General features: G+C 42.3%; 1 protein-coding gene across 4 annotated transcripts in view; it reads left to right on the plus strand.

Annotated features, from left to right (window-relative positions):
* RNF157 (ring finger protein 157) overlaps positions 1-22274 on the plus strand; it is a 136858-nt gene that overhangs the window by 66745 nt on the left and 47839 nt on the right. For all 4 annotated transcript variants that reach the window (XM_070739855.1, XM_070739856.1, XM_070739857.1 and 1 more), the window contains exon 3: positions 15861-15949. In XM_070739855.1, the coding sequence (XP_070595956.1) occupies positions 15861-15949 (89 nt within the window). The remainder of the gene's footprint in view (positions 1-15860; positions 15950-22274) is intronic.

Here is a 22274-nt window from a genome sequence, read left to right on the forward strand (position 1 = left end):
CACAATCTCCCTCTTCCTGCTTGTTATACCTCTAGCTATGCAGCCAAGCATCCTACTTGCTTTTCCTACTGCCTGACCACACTGCTCACCCATTTTGAGACTGTCAAATCACTACCCCTAAATCCTTCTCTTCTGAAGTTTTTGCTAACACAGAACTGCCAATGCAATACTGTACTCAGATTGAGGATTCCTTTTCCCCAAGTGCATTATTTTACATTTGGAAACATTAAACTGCAGTTTCCATTGCTTTGACCATTTATCTAGTAAAGCTAGACAAATTTTCAAAGAGAAAAATGAAAGGAACTTATCTGTACTTTGGGATTGTTATAGATTTGTTATAGATCAATCCCAAAGTACAGATAAATTCCTTTCATTTTTCTCTTTGTGTCCCCTTTTACAATTTTCTTCCTTTTTTCACTTCTCATCACTTTTTTATTTAATCTTACTTTATATCAGGTGTCAAACTCAATTCCTTCAGATATTTTGTTTTACGAGCTAAATGATTTCTGATAATTGTTTATCAGCTGATGGGATTGGTAGTCAAAACTTTTAGAAAGATCCAGTTTGGGAAAAGGGTGCTGAAATGTTGAGGCTTTATGTATAATTTAAGATGCTTGGAACAAACTTCCAGCAGATGTGGTTGGTAAATTTACAGTAACTGAATTTAAACATGCCTGAGATAAACCTATATCCATCCTAACAAAAAATACAGGAAATAGTATACGGGCAGACCAGCTGGGCCATGAGGTTTTTTCCTGCCGTCAATCTCTATCTTATGTGAATCAGAATTTAACTTATTAGCTTTGTTTCTTGAATTATTTCTGATTTCTTGATGGCCTTAATTGGATCTCAATAAGAATGACTGGGTGCAGCTTAATTTAATCTTTGTAAGATTTGCCTTCTTTTTTTACTTAGATTAAACAGCTTGAAGATACCTTTTCAAATCTTGTCCATCTAACCTGGTATTACAGACTAAAGCATCAAAATCTGAGCTCTAGTGTTGAAATATTTTGGTCATAGTTATGTGCCCTTTTGTAGAATTGTAATAAATCCACTTTTGCCCTTGCTGTCAAAATGCTTTTGAGCAGTACAGTATTTGAAGGTCAGTGTCATTCTGTAAGTGCTCTTGTGACACAAGGAAATGTAAATTGGTATGTTGTGGTCTTCTTATGATCTGCCAAAATTGGGGCAGGTACTAACAGTAGAATTCTTAGAAAATTGGGCTACAGTTTTGGTCTGCTTTGACTTGGAACAAGATACACGATTTTGTAGATCCCAATTTTGTTTGGTATTACAGTACTTGCATAATTGAGTCCACTTTCCTGGTCTGCGTGCAAAATAAAATTAAAGTACCTTCAAGTGATGACTATCTCTCTATTGGAGTACCTACAAGGAAGAGGAACCCAACTTTTAAGTATAGCTTAAGATCTCTTAATTCTATCACTGTCATTTCAATTACATATGACTCGCTCTTATCAAGTACAAACCAAATCAGTAACAGTTTGTAAATCTCTTAATCAGTTCTCTATTTCTGCTAATTTCCATTGCTAGTCATGCTGTTACTTATGCCCAAGAGTATCTTATTTTTTTATTTTTTAAAAACCACTTGGTACTATTAGACTGTTTTGCAATAATTAAATCAGACAGTTTATGCATAATGCTATTAGTGCATGAATGGGAATGGTTGGAAACAGAAGCTCTAAGGGAAAAGCTTCTAATTAAATTTACAAGGAATTTTTAACCAGGGGCTTATTTCTGAGAAAACATTAAAGAAGATAGTTTAAGCCTTGGGGGGACAGTATCACCTGATAATGTGCTTCTATATTAACTGCTTTATGTATGCAATAAAGAGGCACTTCAACTGTAGTACAGAGCCTTCAATGGAAGCAACTTTAACATTCTTCTGAGTACCCAAGTTTAAAGTGTGAAACAGTAATCTTTTCAGGTGGTAGGCCCGCTAAAATAGTTTAAAAATCATTTAAGTGGCCAGACTCCCCAGTATTTTATCTTCATGCTTGAACATTGAAATCATCTGAGATTCCAACCTTGCTTATTTTATTTATTTATTTATTAGATTTGTATGGCACCCCTCTCCGTAGACTCGGGGCGGCTAAAAACAAAAATGAAACAACATATAACAAATCTAATATTTAAAATAATGTAAAAAACCCTTATTTAAAAAACCAAACATACACACAAGCATACCATGCATAAATTGTATAGGCCTAGGGGGAAGGGAATATCTCAGTTCCCCCATGCCTGACGACAAAGGTGGGTTTTAAGGACCTTACTAAAGGCGAGGAGGGTGGGGGCAATTCTGATCTCTGGGAGGAGTTGGTTCCAGAGGGTCGGGGCCGCCACAGAAAAAGCTCTTCCCCTGGGTCCCGCCAAACGACATTGTTTAGTCGACGGGACCCGGAGAAGGCCAACTCTGTGGGACCTAACTGGTCGCTGGGATTCATGTGGCAGAAGGTGGTCCCGGAGATATTCTGGTCCGATGCCATGACGAGCTTAGTTTTAAGATTGAGAGGTTTTTTAAATGGCATGGGACAGTGATGGTGAACCTTTTTTGGTTGTGTGCCAAAAGGGTGTGAGTTTTGGCACAGTGTGTGCGCACATACCCACACCCGTTCCCTCCCCCCATCATGCATGCACACTCTCTTGTGCTGCCCCTGTGCATGGACACACACACACCACGCATGCACACAGGCCTCACTGAAGCCTGGGACAGTGAAAAAAATGGGCAAACCGGAAGTTCAGATAAACAGGCTTCCGGTTTGCCCCGTTGTGCTGTTTTTAGCACTGGAGGTTTCAGGGAATCTTCCTGAAGCCGCGGAGGGTGAAATGGCCTTCTCCAAGGTAGAAAATCAGCTGGCCAGTGTACGCATGCGCGCTGCAGCTGACATAGGGGAGCGCCTTGCCATGCCCTCTGATATGGCTCCGTGTGTCACCTGTGGCACGCAGGCAATAGGCTCAACATCACTGACATAGGATCTCTTAAGCAGGGGGTTGGATTAGAAGTCTGCCAAGGTTCCTTCCAACTGTGTTACTCTGTTATTCTTATTCGGAGACGTTGCAGAAGCCATTTATACGGGTTGCAGGCATTGCGTTATTGATACCTTCCATAAAATGAGGAGGCAGACAAGTAAGAGCACGAGTGGCTAGTGAAAAATAGCAACCAAGAATGAAGGTTTAGAGTAAAGTGACTGTCCCAGTGGGCATTTTGTTCTCTACCCCAAAATTCATGTAGACTTCCAGAATTACTTTTGTATCACCCGAGTGCAGGGGTAGGCAAAGTTGGCTCTTCTATGACTTGTGGACTTCATCTCCCAGAATTCCTGGGCTTGCATGATTGGCTCAGGAATTCTGGGAGTTGAAGTCCACAAGTCCTAGAAGAGCCAACTTTGCCTACCCTTGCCTCAGTGTATCATTCCATGCTACTGCCCATTTCCCATCCTCATTGAAATACAATGCAAGTACAAGTGTTACTGAGCATGTGAAATTGGAAGGAATTGAAATGAGTGTGTCAGGCTCCAATAAAAGAAGCTTGGAAGAAATCATGTCAACAATTGTTAAATTGCTATTATTTTTTGTATGAGGATTTATAGCATAGATCAGCCCGGAAAAGAAATTGGAAAGATTAAAGGTATTAAATCCTGGGTTTAAAGGCATATTCTTTCCGTTCTCCTGGATGTTTTTTCTCAGTATTCTTAAGTCTGGCTCCAACTAACATCATTTATCCTGCATTGTTATTGTTAGATTCTAAGATGGGTTCTGTACTTTGACAGTGTCTGTTCGTCTCTTTGATTTGTACTAAATCTTCTACTATGGGTCTGGCTTCAAAGTTACAGCACGTCAGTTATTGTCTTCACCCCTTCCCTTTGTTTTCTCCTTTGGTCTGGTTGAACATAGAAACATAGAAACATAGAAGTCTGACGGCAGAAAAAGACCTCATGGTCCATCTAGTCTGCCCTTATACTATTTTCTGTATTTTATCTTAGGATGGATATATGTTTATCCCAGGCATGTTTAAATTCAGTTACTGTGGATTTATCTACCACATCTGCTGGAAGTTTGTTCCAAGGATCTACTACTCTTTCAGTAAAATAATATTTTCTCATGTTGCTTTTGATCTTTCCCCCAACTAACTTCAGATTGTGTCCCCTTGTTCTTGTGTTCACTTTCCTATTAAAAACACTTCCCTCCTGGACCTTATTTAACCCTTTAATATATTTAAATGTTTCGATCATGTCCCCCCTTTTCCTTCTGTCCTCCAGACTATACAGATTGAGTTCATTAAGTCTTTCCTGATACGTTTTATGCTTAAGACCTTCAGAAGCAACAGAAGCAAGGAGTGAGATTCTCCACTGCACTGGGAAGGAGAGTCCAACATGGGTAATTACCAATCCTATTGGTAGAGACTGAGTTAATTTAAATATTTAAATGCGAGGTAGCCACCGCCCCTTAGCAGCCCCCAATACCTCAGTTTTAAAAACTCAGTCTAAGTGTAGAGACTTGAGTTTTGTTCCTCTGTAATGAGGGAATAGTATAAAGAGTTAAAATAAGTTAAAATAAGATTCTGTAAATAAATAACCTGTTTAATGTTGTTTCTTCTATTCCTGACAGATCACAGAAGAAGAAGGATGGATTCTTGAAGGGGTCTCTGTCCTCCGTGGACACCACCCCCACCTTTATTCTCCCCGGGCTTCCCTTCCCTCAGCGGGTACCATGCCAATCGGGGAGCGACCCAGCCTAAGGTCACTGGCCTCAGCGGCCAAACCAGGCTGGTAGCCGAAGGTGAGGGGGTCCGTCCCCCTCACTGTGAGGCTTTTGAGAGCACTTCGCGGCGAAAGAAAGGTCTTGGCAAGCCGCCAGCGCCTCTCAGCTGTTCGGCGGCGAAGAATAAAGCCGCCGCCGCCGCCGCGCCGCCGCCGGAATCGCCGCCTCCGGGTGCCTTGAAAGCCGCTGTGGTCGGCGAAGAAGGTTTTTAATGGAGGAACGGTGTGCTCTTCCCTCCAGGGGGGTCTACAATAAGCCCCAGGAGAAGAGTAATGTTCGCGGGCCGCCATTTTGGGGCGATTTTTCCCGCGCCCGCCATTGCTGTCAGGAGATTTTCCTACAACCAATCAGCAGGCGGAGTACAGGCTATAGGGCGCATGTGTGGCCTTTATGAGGTGATTAGTCACCATTTTGGAGAGAGTTCTTTGTAAGGAGAACATTCTTTCTGTGACTCTCGAGGCCTTGTTTGCTTAACTACTGTTAATTGTAAGTAGCATGGAAGATAAAATTCCAGAAAAAGGATCTTCCCCCAGCACAGTGCCCAAGGATAAGGGCAAGCCAAAGCCCAAAGAGAAATCAAAGCCTTCCTCATCATCCCTTAAAGAGGCAGAGAGAAGGATTATGGCACTAGAGCAGAGGCTGGAGGCAGCCATCCTGACACCTAGGATTGCCTCGCCTCTCCCTGCGCAGTTGATGTTCCAGGCCAGGGATTTACAAGCTCCCCAGTTGGGTACAGTGGAGGCCTTGTCAGAAAGGGATTGGTCCCCAGAAAGGCAGGCTCCTTTTCTGCCTCAGCCTGTTTATTCTGCACCAGGCCTTAGTCAACCTAGGCCTGCTTCTGCTTCTGCTGCACATGCATTTAAGAGTGGGCCTTCAGCAACCTTTACTCCCACTGCAGCTGGACTCAGAGTAAACCCTGACACCTGGCAACAGATGTCTCCAGCCTTGCAGGAGCTTGTTACAGATGCTTATTCACAGGGGATGGCTTCAAGAGTGCAGGATTCACGCCCTGTTCCATCCAGAAACCCTTGGTCAGTACCGCCCCTCTCGGGTATGGGGTCCTGGGTAGAGGAACCTCCCCAGTTGGAAGACACCGAGAAGGAGTATGACTTTTCTGATGACGAGACCGCTCCTGAAGCACCAGTTGTAGCAGGTCTCTTCAAGGCTTCCTTCTTTAAGGTGTTGCTTCATAAGGCTAAACAAACAGCAGACTTGCCAGGCCCTAGCAAGCCTACAGATTCCACTGAGGACCCCAAACCATCTACTGTCCTCTTTAAAGAACCCCAGCCTGAGACTGACCATGTGCCATCTTCAGACATCTTCATACAGGGCATTAAGCGTCCCTGGCTCACTCCAGCAGCTGCACAGGGACCTTCAGTCATGGAGCGTAAATTCTACACGCTGGATGACGATATGGAGAAATTATTAGAGTTTCCACCCATTGATCAGCCTGTAATGACTCTAATTTCAAAGGCTTTAGTTCCTTCTGAGACTGGCGACAGCCTAAAGCCAGAAGATAGAAAGGCGGAGATATTATTGCGTAAGTCTCACTTAATGGCCAGTTGGGGATTTCGGGCAGCGGCGGCGGCCTCTTTTTTCAACCGGGCCTCTATAATATGGCTACAAGAGGTTCAAGCCCGTCTAGGCCCAGATGATGGCCGTTTAAGACAGGACATCAGTAAGCTGTTAGCGGCAGCTGAATTTTCCGCCGATGCCACCCTGCATGCGGCAAAGTTTTCGGCTCGGGGGATGGCGACCTCTCTGGCTTCCAGGCGACTTCTCTGGCTGAGGAACTGGCCAGCGGACCTCAAGTCCAAGTGGAACCTGGCTTCCTCCCCCTACCAAGGTGAGAAATTGTTTGGGGAGTCGCTGGATCCGGTCCTAATTGAAGATAAGGACAAACGGAAGTCCCTTCCCAGAGCGTACAGACGGCAGGAGCGTCGTACTAATCCTTATAATCGTCGCCAGCCCTTTCGCTGGGATTCCTCATCGTCGGGGGGGCAGAATGTTAGGCCCTTTCAGCAGGGCCAGTATGGACAGTCATCCTTTCGAGGTGACCGTGCCCCATTTCCGGACCGACAGAGGGGGTATCAGCAGGCTAGGAGGCCATTCAGAGGAAACCAACGGGGCTTCAAACGCAACGCCAAGTGACTTTCATTCGCTGGCGCCCATAGGAGGCAAACTACAACTTTTCAGTGCCTCCTGGAGAAGTATCTCCACCGACAAATGGGCGATAGCCACAATTGCTCAAGGGTTGCGTCTGGAGTTTCTTCAGCCCCCACCTCAACGTTATGTCCAGTGTCCATCAAACCGCGATCCGTTGAAAAATCTTCATTTACAGCGGGAAATAGAACATCTTTTGCACATCAAGGCGATAGAGAGAGTGCCCGAGCATGCCAAAGGAACAGGGTTTTATTCCATCGTCTTCCTGGTACCAAAAGCTTCAGGAGGGTTCCGCATGATCCTCAATTTGAAATCTCTCAATGTCTTCATCCGGTATCGGAGATTTCGGATGCACTCTCTCCAGTCGATTCTCGCCTCTATTCGTCATCACGACTTTCTGTCGTCAATAGACCTGAAGGATGCTTACCTGCACATTCCTGTTTGGCCGGCTCATCGTCGTTTCCTCAGGTTCTGCCTCAACGGTACTCACTATCAGTACCGGGCAATGCCGTTCGGCCTGTCCTCTGCGCCTCGGACATTTACAAAACTAATGGACATATTGACGGCGCATGTCAGGGCACGGTCTGTGCGGGTGATGGCATACTTGGACGACATCATCGTGATGTCCAAGTCACTGCCTCGAGCGCAGCACGACTTGACGCTCACACGGGAGGTCCTGGAGAGCCTCGGCTATACCATCAACGAGGAAAAGAATCATCTTGTGCCTTCTACCAGCATCCAGCATCTGGGGTCGATTATAGATACCACCCAGGACACGGTCTCTTTGACACCGGAACGGCTTCTCAACATTCGGCGACTGGTCAGCGACCTGTGTCGACATCATCAGGTTTCGCTGGCCATGTTGTCCAAAGTACTCGGGACTCTGGTTTCAGCGATTGGAATCGTGCCATGGGCTCGATATCACATCAGGAAGCTCCAGTGGTTCCTGCTCCCGTACCAAAAGGTCAAGGTCAGTCATTCTCACCGGCAGGTGAGGATTCCAGCAGGCGTGAAACACTCTCTCAGATGGTGGTTGTCCCCAGCCTTGTTTCGCGGCTCTCCTCTCCACAGTCACGACCATCTGGTTCTGACTACGGATGCGAGTCTGTCGGGTTGGGGGGCGCACATGGGGCCCCATATGGCTCAGGGTTTATGGTCCCAGGAAGACCTAGCTCCTATCAATATCAACTTTCTGGAGCTCAGGGCAGTGTTTCTGGCACTTCAGGCCTTTTCCTCCTTGGTCCAGGGCAGAGACATACTGGTTCTAACAGACAATGTAGCAACCAGGGCCCATCTCAATCACCAAGGGGGCACGAAGTCACAGCGTCTAATGCTCGAGACTACAGCTCTCTTCGATTGGGCCGAACGTCATTTGTCTTCATTGAGAGCGGAGCACATTGCAGGGACCAGCAACGTGCAGGCGGACTGGCTGAGCAGAGCGACCATCGATCCTTCGGAATGGAGACTCGCTCCGGCTCTCTTCCACAGCGTAGTCCGCCGCTTCGGGGTACCATCAGTGGATCTATTTGCAACCCCGGCCAACGCCCAATTGGCCAGGTTTTATTCCCGGTTCACGACTCCAGGTGCGGAAGGGGTCAACGCCCTGTTGTCCCCCTGGCCCAAAGGCCTCCTTTATGCTTTTCCACCCACATGCCTGATTCAAAGGACGTTGGACAAGATGGTGCAAGAGGGAGCGGAGTTAATATTGATGGCTCCCCATTGGCCGAGACGCCCTTGGTTTGCCGACCTGACAGCCTTTTCGGTGTCCTCCCCGTGGAGGATTCCGGATTGCGAGATATCGTTATGCCAGGGGTCAGTGTGTCATCCGAACCCGCAGTGGTTCCAGCTGACCGCCTGGCACTTGAGAGGCTCAGGTTGACGAATCAGTGTATCCCGGACAATGTGGTTGATACCATGCAGGCCGCCCGTCGACCGTCTACGGTCCGGATTTACCAAGCTACATGGGCAGCTTTTTGTAGGTTTTGTTTAGAACGACGTGCTAACCCTCAAGAAGCTTCGGTTATTTTGGTGTTGCAGTTCCTACAAGCAGGTGTTGACAGAGGTTTAGCGCCAAATACATTGAAAAGACAAATAGCGGCCCTGGCAACCATTGTACAGGTACCGTTTTCCCGTTCACTAGCACAACATCCTTGGATACGGGAATTTGTTAAAGGAGCTGTCAATTCCCATTCTCCTCCGGTACATAGGTTCCCGACCTGGGATTTGTCTCTCGTACTGAAAGCTCTTACTTCACCTCCCTTTGAGCCGCTCAGGACTATTTCACTTCGTCTGCTGACAATAAAGACTGCATTTCTTGTGGCAATCACTTCTGCGCGCCGAGTATCAGAATTGTCTGCTCTGTCCACTCGGTCAGATTTGTGTGTGTTCCACTCGGACAGGGTGGTACTTAGGCTAGATCCGACCTTTATTCCCAAGGTCAACTCTGGGTTTCATAGATCGCAGGAGTTGGTCCTTCCTGATTTTTGTACTCATGGTCAACATCCGTTGGAGTTGAGGTGGCACAAGGTAGATGTTAGGAGGGCCTTAAAGATTTATATTAGGAGGACTGATCAGTTTAGGAAGACTGACAGGATGTTTGTATCATTTGCTCAAGGATCTATGGGACTAGGGGTCTCATCTAAATCTATCAGTCGCTGGCTTAAGGATTGTATTGCAGAAGCGTACAAAGCCAGGTCTCAATCGCCTCCGGCGGGCATAACTGCGCATTCCACCAGAAGTGCGGCCGCGTCTGCCGCTTGGAATACTCAAGCATCTATTGAGGACATTTGCAAGGCAGCGACTTGGGCTTCGCCTACAACCTTCATCCGTCATTATAGACTGGACTCGGTTGCTTCGGCTGAAGCTTCCTTTGGGAGACGTGTGTTGCAGAGGGTTTGTTCCTCTCCGTCGACCGTGGCACAGCCTTTTCCCTCCCAAGGGATGTGAACTTTGGTATATCCCATGTTGGACTCTCCTTCCCAGTGCAGTGGAGAAGAACCGTTGTACATACCTGAACGGTCTTCTCGATGCACTGGAAGGAGAGTCCAAACCCACCCGGCGTAGTGGCCAGGTCGCCGGAGTATTTGGGTTGCGAGGTTTATGTGTTAATTGTTATATGGTTAAAGTTCAATAAATTGTGTTACCTCTATACTGTCTTCGTTTTTAAAACTGAGGTATTGGGGGCTGCTAAGGGGCGGTGGCTACCTCGCATTTAAATATTTAAATTAACTCAGTCTCTACCAATAGGATTGGTAATTACCCATGTTGGACTCTCCTTCCAGTGCATCGAGAAGACCGTTCAGGTATGTACAACGGTTCTTTTCAGTGGTCTCTTTTGGCATACTGTAGCTACTTGGTTGGTAATAATCGCAGCACTTCTTTTTTAAAACTATAATTGTATAAAGCAGGTGTACATCTGTTTGTCAAACTTGCAGAGGGAAATGGGTGGAATGAACCTTGGAGCTTTTAGATTTGGATGAAGTCCAAACAGTCTTCATTGAACAACTTCACAGTGAATTTAAGAAACGTGAACTGCACCACCCGAATGTGTCACTCGATTTTCTAAAACCTTTCTGCATTTGCAGTTGGATCAGATCCTGGTTCGATTGTCTTTTAAAATATACTTGAAGGGGGGATTTTATATTTTTCAGATGCTGAGGTTGCTGGTATATATCAAGGAATCTATTACAGTATCTCTGATGTGATCCTACAGAAGCCATTTGATTGCAAAGGAAGATTGTAATCATTTTAGACTTCCTACTTTTCCTGCTGCTCTATGCCATAAACCCTGGTACCAAAAATAATATAGCAATAGATTTGTTAAAATGTACCATCAGACTGACAATAGTAACTGTTGTATTTGAACAATAATTATCACTCAGAAATGAAAGCAGCTGTGAGATAATTGTGTCCTGGTTTAGTAATTATACCTATTACCTTCTGTGTGTTGGGTTAAAGCCTTTTTAGTGTGTTACCACTTGGAGGCACTAAAACACTTGACATGAAGGGATGGCAAGTATTTACCCTGGCTTCTTTTTTGAAACAATTGTTATTGAAAGTTTTAACAGCATTAAGAACCAATGCACACTCAAATAGAAGGGAGAAAGTGAAGAGAGGCAAAAAACAAAAAGATAAAAGTGGCATAAGAAAAAAAAAGAAACTAAAAAAGAAAGATGTGAAGGATATAAAGATAAAAAGGCGTCTGATATTCTTCACAGCAATTATAAAACTATTATATTTTAACCTTTCTTCAAAGTTGCATTATATTTTGTTTCTAAAAATAATATAATCTCCCTGCCTAATCATCAAAACCATAAATCACAATTTTTTTTGTTACAGAAAAAGTCTATAAGAGGTTTCCGATCCTCAATAAATGTGGATATTGTCCTTTCTCTTTGTCCTGACCCTAACCTCCTTATGAATTGATAAATGCCAGCTTGTTGGCAAGCTGACAGTAATATTCAGCTAGTTATGGATGGGAAAGCCAGTTAGAGTTTAATAAGTTTAGTTTAGTTTAATCAGATTTGTATGCCGCCCGACCTTGTAATTCAAGGAGAAATCCATTTCTGAATTAGTAGTCCCATTTTACAATGCTTTTTCTCTGCCTGATGAGTAACTGCAATGCTTGGAAAATACAGTTTTCACTATGTTTAAAAATACCTTGCTGTGCATTATGTGTAAAATGTGATTGCAGAAAGCACATCTCTTATTTCTTAAGGCTACCATATCTGAATTGCAGAAATGCAGAATGACCACTAGAGGTGGCTGTGGAGTACAAAAAACACTAACTTGTTGCTGCCATCTAGAACAATCCTAGTAATAAAGTACAGTAATAGAAAATAGAACCCATACAACAGTAATAAAAACTAAAAATAAACTTACAGTAGATGGAGTAATAAAACATATATAATCTTGCATAAATTCACTTGAAAGATAGAGTGTGATGGTACTAGGGGTGAGGATTCAGGTGGCCAGGAGGAAAAACCTACCCTGTAACCCACATTAAAGTTTCATGAGTAAGTGCTCCTTTCTGATGTGTTATGGAAAAGAGAGGACAGAGCAAGCCACAAACATGATAAGAAAAGGGCGATTGGTAAAAGGCAGATATTCTTAATTTTGACTTGGTGTGGATTTTAGCAAATCTAATTGAAATATTAGAAGGTTTTGGCTACTCCATGAATGACTAAAGTCACCACATCCCTCTGTCTTCACAGTCTGGATTCTGTGTAGTTTGCTTGCTTTCTTCCAAGTAAATTATATATCTGGGGGAAATCTTTTTTGGAGGACAACTCTGGAGTATAGCTGGTTAAATAGGGAGTTCTGAGACATCCAGCAAAGAATCATCCCAGGATACAATGCCAGATACTGATCTAAATTAACATTTGCTGCATCAGCAAGCTAAAAATACTTCCCCTCACTCCACTGGGCACTTTAGACTATTATAAGTGCAATTGTCAAGGGGTTGGCGGGGGCAATATAAGAACATAAAGGGATTGCTGGCAACTTGCCTTTTCTTTTTACAATGTGCTGAATCTAGGAACAGATGTGGTTTGCATTACTCTCAGTTACAGGCTGTAGTGGAAGCATCCTGGACAGACATGCATGTGCCCACAAATGGGGATGGAGATTACCAAGGCTGCTCTAACGTGCCCCAAAAGGCATGTCTTGCAAAGTCACAGCAAAGAATGAAAAAAAAAAAAAAAAAAAGTCGCCTAAAAATAAGTCTCCAACCTGTTTTTACCACTTCATATTGAAATACACGTTTTAGAGCCCAGCTCTAGGGCTTTCAAATAAATTAATGCTTCCTTACTTCCACTTCCAAAATATTTACATTTTTTAATTATATAAAAATACAAAGAAGAGAAGGAAAAAAATAGAAAATCAAAGGAAGGAAAGAAAGGGGTGTGAGATACAAGGGGAAAGAGAATAATAATAATAATTTAATAATTTATTAGATTTGTATGCAGCCCCTCTCCGAGGACTTGGGGCTGGTTCTTTACTATCGTAGCTCAGCCGCTGCTCATAATTACAAGTTGTCCTTGACTCATTTAGTGACTGTTCAAAGTTACAAGTGACTTGCAACCATTTTTCACAGCCTTTGCAGTGTCCCCATGGTCATGTGATCAAAATTCAGAGGGTTGGCAAGTGGTTCATATTTATGACAGTCGCAATGTCCCCGGTGTCAGGCCGAAGCCATCGCTTGAGTTAGAGACTTTGGCCTGCCACAGGTAGAATAGGACCACTGGAAATGGCAGAGGTGGTTGCATGAGTGGGAAAGATGCTAGCCATAACAAATTCTTTCCAGAAGATTCAAGGTCATCCTTTGTTCAGCACCAGCAGAAGTACGGAGGAGATCCGTGGGCGTGCAGACAACCGGACTGGTCCACCTGATGAACTTGGGGGTGTGGGGATGAGGGATGAAGCTTAACCTGGGTGGGGAACTGTAGGGAAAGTTAGTATTGGTTTTACTACAGTTCGTATCTCACATGGATTTGGCAATAAATTGGAACTTGGAAGAAGGCCAAGATTTGGACTTTGTTTTATTTCTTGGATGTTTACTGGGACGCTAACACCCGGCTCATGTGATCACCCTTTGTGACCTTCTGACAAGCAAGTCAATGGGGGAATCCAGATTCATTTAATAATGGAGTTACTAGCTTAATTATTTCAATGATTCACTTAACAACTGTGGCAAGAAATGGGGCAAAACTCACTTAACAAACGTCTCATTTGACAACAGAAATTTAAGACTCAATTGTGGTCGTAAGTTGAGGACTGTCTGTATTCCGATGTTAAAGCTAGGTTTGAACCTTTGCCCCTTAATTTGCCGCCTACCTCCTTTTTATCTTGACTCATCTTAAATCTCTGTAAAGTGACCACCTTGATTTTTCTTGACTCTGTAGCTCTATTAGTGAAAGCAAATCTCTCCTGCTCCCAATGTAAAAACAATCAAGTACAGAGGACTGGAAATATATTTACTTGGCAACATCACCTTGCAAAGTCCTAGAAAAGTGGAGTTGACCCAGAGCAATAGCTTATTGCTGGGGAAGGTGTGTGCTGCAATAAAGTACTGTATTGTGTATAGATTTGCTATGCTATGTTGTGTCAATCAGAATAGAGGTGGAAAGGACCTTGGAGATCTACTCCAGCCCCCCCCCCCCCCCGCCCATGCAGGAGACCCCAAGCCATTTCAGATAGGTGGCTGTCCAGTCTCTTCTTAAAAACCTCCAGTGATGAAGCACCTACAACTTCTGGAGGCAAGCTGTTCCACTGGTTAATTGTCCTCAACTGTTAGCAAGTTTCTCCTTAATTCCAGGTTGCTTCTTTCCTTGATTAGTTTCCATCCATTGTTTCTTGTCTTGCCCTTTGGTGTCTTAGAAAATAAATTGAGCTCTTCCTCTTTGTGGCAACCTCTCAAATACTGTAATACTGCTCTCATGTCCTGTCCCACCCCTGCTCCGCCCTCTGCTTATTTTTTCCAGATTGGCCAAACCCAAATCCTGCAACCATTCTCCATATGTTTTAGTCTCCAGGCCTTTAATAATCTTAGTTCTCTTCTCTGCACTTTTTACAAAGTCTCAACATCATCATCATCATCATCATCATCATCATCATTATTATTTTTATCAATGTGGTGACCAAAACTGTGGCCTTACTAAGTCTCTCTAAAGCAGTACTAATACTTCACATGATTTTGATTCTATGCTTCTATTTATACACCCAAGGATTGTGTTTGTCTCTAGTCCTTGGAAAACAGCACTCACAGGTAAAAGTTATGTTGTGATAGTGTGGTGCTGTTTTTGTCATTTTGCCTGATCCTACCTGCATTGCTGAATTGCAGAATTCAGAAAAAAAGCCTGAGGCTAATTGAGCTGTGGGCCATAGTGTAGTACATATTGAGATATTTTTAGGGAGGTCTCATCTAAGCATACAAATCTAAGTAATAAATAAATAAATAAATAAATAAATAAATAAATCTGCAATTTGCTCTCAGAAGTCAGGAAAGATGTTTGGCTACACAAGTAGTCCTCAACCTATGGCCACAGCTGAGCCAAAAATTTATGTTGCTGAGTGAGACAATTATTAAGTGAGTTTTACCCCATCTTGTGACCTTGCTTGCCACAGTTGTGAAGGAAGTAATACAGTTGTTAAGTGAATCTACGGAGAGGGGCGGCATACAAATCCAATAAATTATTAAATTATTATTATTATTCCTCTTTGATTTTTGCTTGTCAGAAGGTTACAAACAGTAATCTCATGACCCTGGGACACTGCAACCGTCCTAAATATGGGTCAGTTCAGTTGTCAAGTGTCTGAATTTTGATCACATGACCATAAAGATGCTGCAATGGTCATAAGAGTCAAAAATGGTCATAAATCACTTTTCCCCCCGGTGCCGTCTAGTAATGGGTTGCTACCCGGTATGCGCCACACTACATACTGGTAGCTAAAATGGAGCTGCACATGCAGTTCTGGGTGATGGGCGTACGTGCGTGTCCAAACAAGATTTGGCTTCTGCGCATGCTCAGGAAGCAAAATCGCACGAGAGGATGTACCTATGTGCGAGATTTCGGCGGGTTTTGGCGATTTTTTGCTTCCATGCATGCGCGGGAGCAAACAAATTGCTGACATCTCACGTGGCCGCGTGTCCTCTCTTCCTGCACATGCAAAGAAGTGAAATGTCACTCGGACACATGTACGCGCCCGCTGGCCACCCGGTGCTGCACGTACATCGCACCGGTGGTAAGTAGGGACCCCTGTCTGGTGCTGTCATAACTTCAAATGATCACTAAGTTGAGGACTGCCTGTACAGTATTGCTTAGGCATGAAGATTCATTTATTCACTGCAGTTCAAGTCTCATAGTCTGACTTACCGTCCCAACATCTAAACCTTGTGTTTCCCCTTGTCTTCTCTGTAGTTTCCCTATGCAGCACCTCCTCCCCAGGAGCCAGTGAAAACTTTGAGGAGCCTGATCAACATCCGCAAAGACACACTGCGTTTAGTCAAGTAAGTCGGTGATTTCAGAACAGGGATTTGTTCTGCACTTTGAACTTTTAACTCAATCAAAGCAGGGGGGGAAAATACCCCCACAAAGAGAAGGGCCTGGCATTAAGATGACTTAGTGAATGGGACTTCCTATGGCTTAAGGCCTTTTGAAGGGAACTTGTTTGCTTGAGTGGGCTTGCCTAGGAGCCGCAGAAGAGAATACAAAGTTAGACCAGGCAGGGGTGTGATGGGGTAAGTACAGATTTGCCACTCTCCAGTCCAGCCTTTCTGAAAACCTTGTTTTTCCCCCAGATGTAAATCCCATAATTCCAAACCACCTTGGTTGTGCTAGCTAGGAATTCAAAGAATGACCACTTCAGCACTTCTCAAAGGCCCACGCTGGAAAAGCTAATCCAGGTCAACTTTGGGTTTCCAAGGATTTCATCTCCCCAACTCAGCTTTCTATACAGCCCCTGTGGATTGAATCACAAGGAAATGACCCGGGATCTTCTACAGGAAAATCAGAACACGTTTTGCCATACGTTCGCTCTCATGAGTATAGGATAGGGCTACCAAAATTTTTACTACCACACTGTGGGCGTGGCTTATGCAGGACTCCCTGCATTTTCTTTCAACATATTTCAGTGCAAATTGGGTGCTCTGGGGTGGAGCTCCATTTTCGCTATCCCACTGCGTTCCCCCCCATCCGAGCAGTAGCCCACCCCTGGATATGCCCTTTTTAATATTTCTCTGGAACAATGCTCCTCCTCCTCTATTTAGGTGACTTGATGCTGGTTTTCTTTTTTCTTTTTTCTTTCCAGATTTGGGTTAAGAAAAAACCCCCCCATAGAATTATAGGGCCCCCATTGAGTACTATATGTTGAGCGCAGTTGGTGAACCAATTGTAAACTCAGCTGCTGGTGATACTGTCTATCCCACATTGTTCTATCTAAGAAGTAGGCTATGGTCTATTTTATCATATGCCTTACTGGGGCCTTACAGAGTCTTACAGAGATGAAGAAGCTTCTTGGATGAGTACTGGTAATAATTTAATTTAATTTAATTTAATTTAATTTAATTTAATTTAATTTAATTTAATTTAATTTAATTTAATTTAATTTAATTTAATTTAATTTAATTTAATTTAATTTAATTTAATTTAATTTAATTTAATTTAATTTAATTTAATTTAATTTAATTTAATTTAATTTAATTTAATTTAATTTAATTTAATTTAATTTAATTTAATTTAATTTAATTTAATTTAATTTAATTTAATTTAATTTAATTTTAAATTTAAATTTAAATTTAAATTTAAATTTAAATTTAAATTTATTCCTGGATATAACCTGGATGCCTGAGAATCTCCATAGACATTTACTGAAGCCTATGCATTCTATAAACACAGCATTTCTTTGGCCCACTAAGAAATGCTAAGCCATGCTTAGCCAACTGTAGTACATACCTATAGCAATGTCATTTCTTTTTCCTCCAATATTCCTTCAAATACAGAAGGCTTTCATCCATGATATTGTGTATTTCTGTAGAAATATAGTAATTCTTTACATACAGTATAACAACAACATCTTTGGAGCTTTTAGATGCAATTACATCAATAGCGCACAACACAAATATGTCAGCGGAGGCAAGCTTCCTTCACATATTTATGTGAATCCAGTTCCTGTCCTCTTCCAATCGTACTTGTGATTTAAATGTTGAAGCTTCCTAGCTCTCGCCAGACATGAAAATCAATGAGCAGAAATCCCCATTGGGAGGTCTAGCTACTCAATCTCATCAGCTAGCTGCTAACTGACAGTGTCCTGTGCTTTAGGACTCATGAAAGCTGGGTGGTATTTTTTTGAACTTGACTTCAAAAAGTAAAGTGAGAATTAGCTCTGAATAACTACCGTATTATGTTCAGATGTTGCCTGTTGGAAGCGGTCCATCCGCTCTTGTGCAGCAGGGCGTATCCGCGTGCAGCTCCTTAAGATTAACACGGGGATTAAGTGAGAAGAGTTCTGGGGAAGAATGTCTGCAAGTGTTGTGTAAAATGATTTGATCGGCTTCTTGTCTCTTTTTGGTCTTTTTCTTCCCCGTCTGGTTTTCAGGATAGCTACAGGTGAAAATGGAATTTAAATAAAGTTGAATTCATTTTTTTTTTTAAATTCAAAGTTTTTATTTACAAATATACAATAAATACATAAAAGACATAAAAGAGAATAATAACAATTGACAAGTGAGACCTAATACATTACATCATGTGCTTAAACGATATGTCAAAATATAAAATTACAACAATCAGTAAACATATAAACTTACAAAGAAAGGAAAGAGAGAAGGTGAGAAAGAAGCAAAGGAGAAGAAAAGAAGAAAAAAAGGAAGAAAAAGGTGGGCGAGTGTACGGTGGAGTTGTGTTAAGAATATGAACTAGTTTTAAATTCAGCAGCTCATTACCTTACATCAAAATTGGTAGTATGAATAGGTAAAAGCAAACATTGAATAAATCACGGTATAGAGATTTTAAAACTAAAAGATATATTCCATATTTAAATATCTAATATCTCTTACTACTATTGGAAACAAGGGAAAGGTTTTATACCAGATTTGTATCTGTTCAAATATATACAATTCATTTCATTTACTAAGCGAATTGTTCTCTTTTTTTTAACCGACAATAGAAGGGATCCCAGCAATTATTAAATGAAGACTCGGTTTCGTTTCTAACTGCCATAGTTAACTTGGTCATCTCTGCACAGTATTTAATTTTCTTTATTATTGCATCTTCTGGGGGTATATCTTCATTTTTCCACCACTGTGCGAAAGTTAGTCTAGCTGCAGTAGCTAGATGGATAAATGTATTTGGATTTTCAGGTAAATTTTGTCTAAGAATGCCCAAAAGAAAACATTCCGGGGTTTTATCTATTTTCAAATTTAGCATTTCCTCTATCCAGAGTCCAATTTTATTCCAGTAAATCTGTGATTTTTTACATTGCCACCATAGATGAAATTAAGTACTACCTTGTTCTTGGTGGCATTTCCAGCAGTAGGGTGATAATTGGTTGTTTAGTTTAGCTAATTTTATCGGGGTGATATGCCATCTATAGAACATTTTAATTAAATTTTCCTTATAAGATGCAGCTATAGTTAATTTAAAGTTTCTATTCCAAGTTGAATTCATTTTTGTTGCTAGGCTGGGTTTAGAGGGGAATCAGTGCTAACAGTGTAGTTCTGTGTGGAGGAGAGAAGAACTTCCTTAGTGGTCAGTTCCCCTCACTTCAGTCCTGAGAACTAAATTGTTGGATTCTGGACAGCATAAGAGCAAATATGAACAGGTCTTCAGCATAAGATTGGCAGGCCAAAGTTTCTAACTCCAAATGATGGTCTTGGATGAGAGAATTGGACTGGAATCTGATTTTTTCCCAGGTGCTATTTGGGGCGCTGACAAATATATTTTTCTACCAAGTTAATATGTCTCAATTTTTATTTCTAACTGCTCTCTATGGCTTAAAAGAGGCATCCTTGCAGTGGAAGCCATTTATAATGTTTCTCTGTAAATCCACTGCCATGTATTCCTTTGGCTTTACTCTGTTTTTGCAAAGGTAACAAGTCTTGTGTTTGTCTCCAGAGAATCCAAACAATAGGCAAAGATGTAAAACATGCAAGCGAGGCCTTAGTTGGTACTTGTTGTTTTCATCCTGCAATTCAGCACTGTCAGTTTTCATTAAATCAGGTGGATAATCTTCAACTGTCATTTTCTCGGCAACGACCTGGAAGAATGTTATTATGCTAATGGACTAGCTTTCTGGTTTCATATTCTTGTCCTTTATCTCTTCTGTTCTCATACCGAGGAGTCAGTGATAACCTGGGACGTCAGTGTTTTTGCAGAATTGGTTTAGCACATGGGTGTCAAACTCGATCGTGTCACATGATGTATCACGACATTTTTTTGCCTTTGCAGAGCTGGGGTGGGTGTGACACATCCAGGCTGCCATTTTGACAGGCCTGGTTTAGCACTTGTGGTGTTATTCCATTCCCTTATAATCATTAGTTGCAATGTGGAAAGTCTGACTCCAGGTGGTTCAGCTTTCATGGGAAATGACTAACGTGTTAATGTTCCTTGCTCCCATCCACCCCAATCCTAGTAGAGCCCAGCAAGGGAGGAGATGGAGAACACATAATATTGTCTTTAAGAGCAGAAAAGGAAATTTGGAAAGCTCCTGGCAGAGACTCAGTAATCATAGGTAACACTGGTGTGTTTTCACACTGATAAATAACAGATTAATGTATATATTAAAAATATACAATAACAGAAATTGAGAAGAACTGTTGAAAAAGTGGAAGAGGGATGCATACAGTACTTTGCTAGAAGGCAGAGGAGCATGAAAATGGGCTGGGTGACTTTGGGCCAATCATTCTATCTCAGCTCAATCCATCTGACATGATTGCAGTTGTGGGGAAAAGAGGAGGAGGAAGGAGTGTTAGGTATGTTTGCCGCCTTGAATTATTTATAGAAACATAGAAGACCTCATGGTCCATCTAGTCTGCCCTTATACTATTTCCTGTGTTTTATCTTAGGATGGATATATGTTTATCCCAGGCATGTTTAAATTCAGTTACTGTGGATTTACCAACCACGTCAGCTGGAAGTTTGTTCCAAGGATCTACTACTCTTTCAGTAAAATAATATTTCCTCACGTTGCTTTTGATCATTCCCCCAACTAACTTCAGATTGTGTCCCCTTGTTCTTGTGTTCACTTTCCTATTAAAAACACTTCCCTCCTGAACCTTATTTAACCCTTTAACATGTTTAAATGTTTCGATCATGTCCCCCCTTTTCCTTCTGTCCTCCAGACTATACAGATTGAGTTCATTAAGTCTTTCCTGATACGTTTTATGCTTAAGACCTTCCATTTATAAAAAAAATAAAGGTGGGATAATAAATAAATGTAACCAATAGGTTTAAACGTTCGCTGAAGTAACCAATGTAGTGACATATTTTCTTACCAAATCTCAATATTGTGATTTCAACATATTTCCAGAAGTATGGAATTAGCATGTAATAATATTAAAGGCTTCCTTATATTTGCCATAATCACAGGCTGAGCAGGCTATTTTCAGGTTTTATTAGGAAGCTTCTTAGGTCTACTAGGAGATGCTGAACCTTGAACTCCCTGTCTGCATACAAAGTAATATGCTCTGCTGCTGATCTATGAGCTCACTGTCAGAGAGCATCATCTTAAACTACCACTAGATACCATATTTTTCAGAGTATAAGATGCAGCTGAGTATAAGGTGCACCTTATTTTGGGGGAGGAAAACAGGGGTGGGGGAATCTATTTACCAGATATTCATCTGGCTAGCATCCTTAGTTCGGACAGTTTCAGCACATTAATTTATCCACTGGTGTTGTGGTTAGCTCTGGCCCAGCTCCTGCCCCAAGCAATGTGGAGGTGGATGTGAGGGAGACATCCACATGCCGCAGGCCTGTTTTGCTCCCAGTGGAATCTGCCGACGAAGCCTCCTCTGACCAAGGAAGCGTGAGTGACAGGGAAGAGGAGAGTTTGGCAGACAGCCCAGGAGGAGATCAGTCATCTGTATCATCCTTGGATTCTGAACAAGAATTAATGACACATCCATGCATGAGTAGAGTGATGCATAGGAGACAACAACTGAAGGATTATTACAAGGGAAAATGAGGCCACCTGTGGTTGGGTGGGGCTGCTGTAATTAGTGCTACAGATAAAAGTGCAGCCTGGTGTTTTAGCTTCATGGCAGTTTATCTGATTCATTGTTTCGTCAAGATCGTGGTTTTTGTGCTGTTCAAGATTGTGTGGGGACTCTCTGGACTTTAGAATTGGACTCAATTTCCCAGTTATTGGGTGAGCAATTGGATTGCATTTAACCTGTGCCTTGTGTGTACCAGAAAATCCCTTTGACATTTAAAAAGGGAGCTGTTTCTGTTTTTCTTTTTATAAAAACATTTGGGCTTTCCTTTTATCGTGTGGTGTGTGTCTTCCTGGACTAATTACCCTGTAATTATGGGCAGTTGAAACACACCGGCAGAACACCTGGTTAGGACTGAAAAAAACCTTTGGAGGGAATAGCATATGAAAAAAACCCTGCTAGTCGGTAAGAGCTGGGAAGATCGTTAGGGCTGAAAAAACCTTCGGAAGGAGTAGCAATGAAAAACACCTGCAGGCTGGGAAGATTTTTAGTACCTTGTTATGGTTGAAAAACACCTTCTTTGGAGGGAGTAGCAATGAAAAAAGCCTGCAAGCTGGGAAGAGCCAGGAAGATTGTTAGTGACTCACTAGGGCTGAAGAAAAAACTTCCAAAAGAGTATGAT

The sequence above is a fragment of the Erythrolamprus reginae genome, chromosome 2 (assembly GCF_031021105.1).
Source record: "Erythrolamprus reginae isolate rEryReg1 chromosome 2, rEryReg1.hap1, whole genome shotgun sequence".
In the NCBI taxonomy this organism is placed as follows: Eukaryota; Metazoa; Chordata; class Lepidosauria; order Squamata; family Dipsadidae; genus Erythrolamprus; species Erythrolamprus reginae.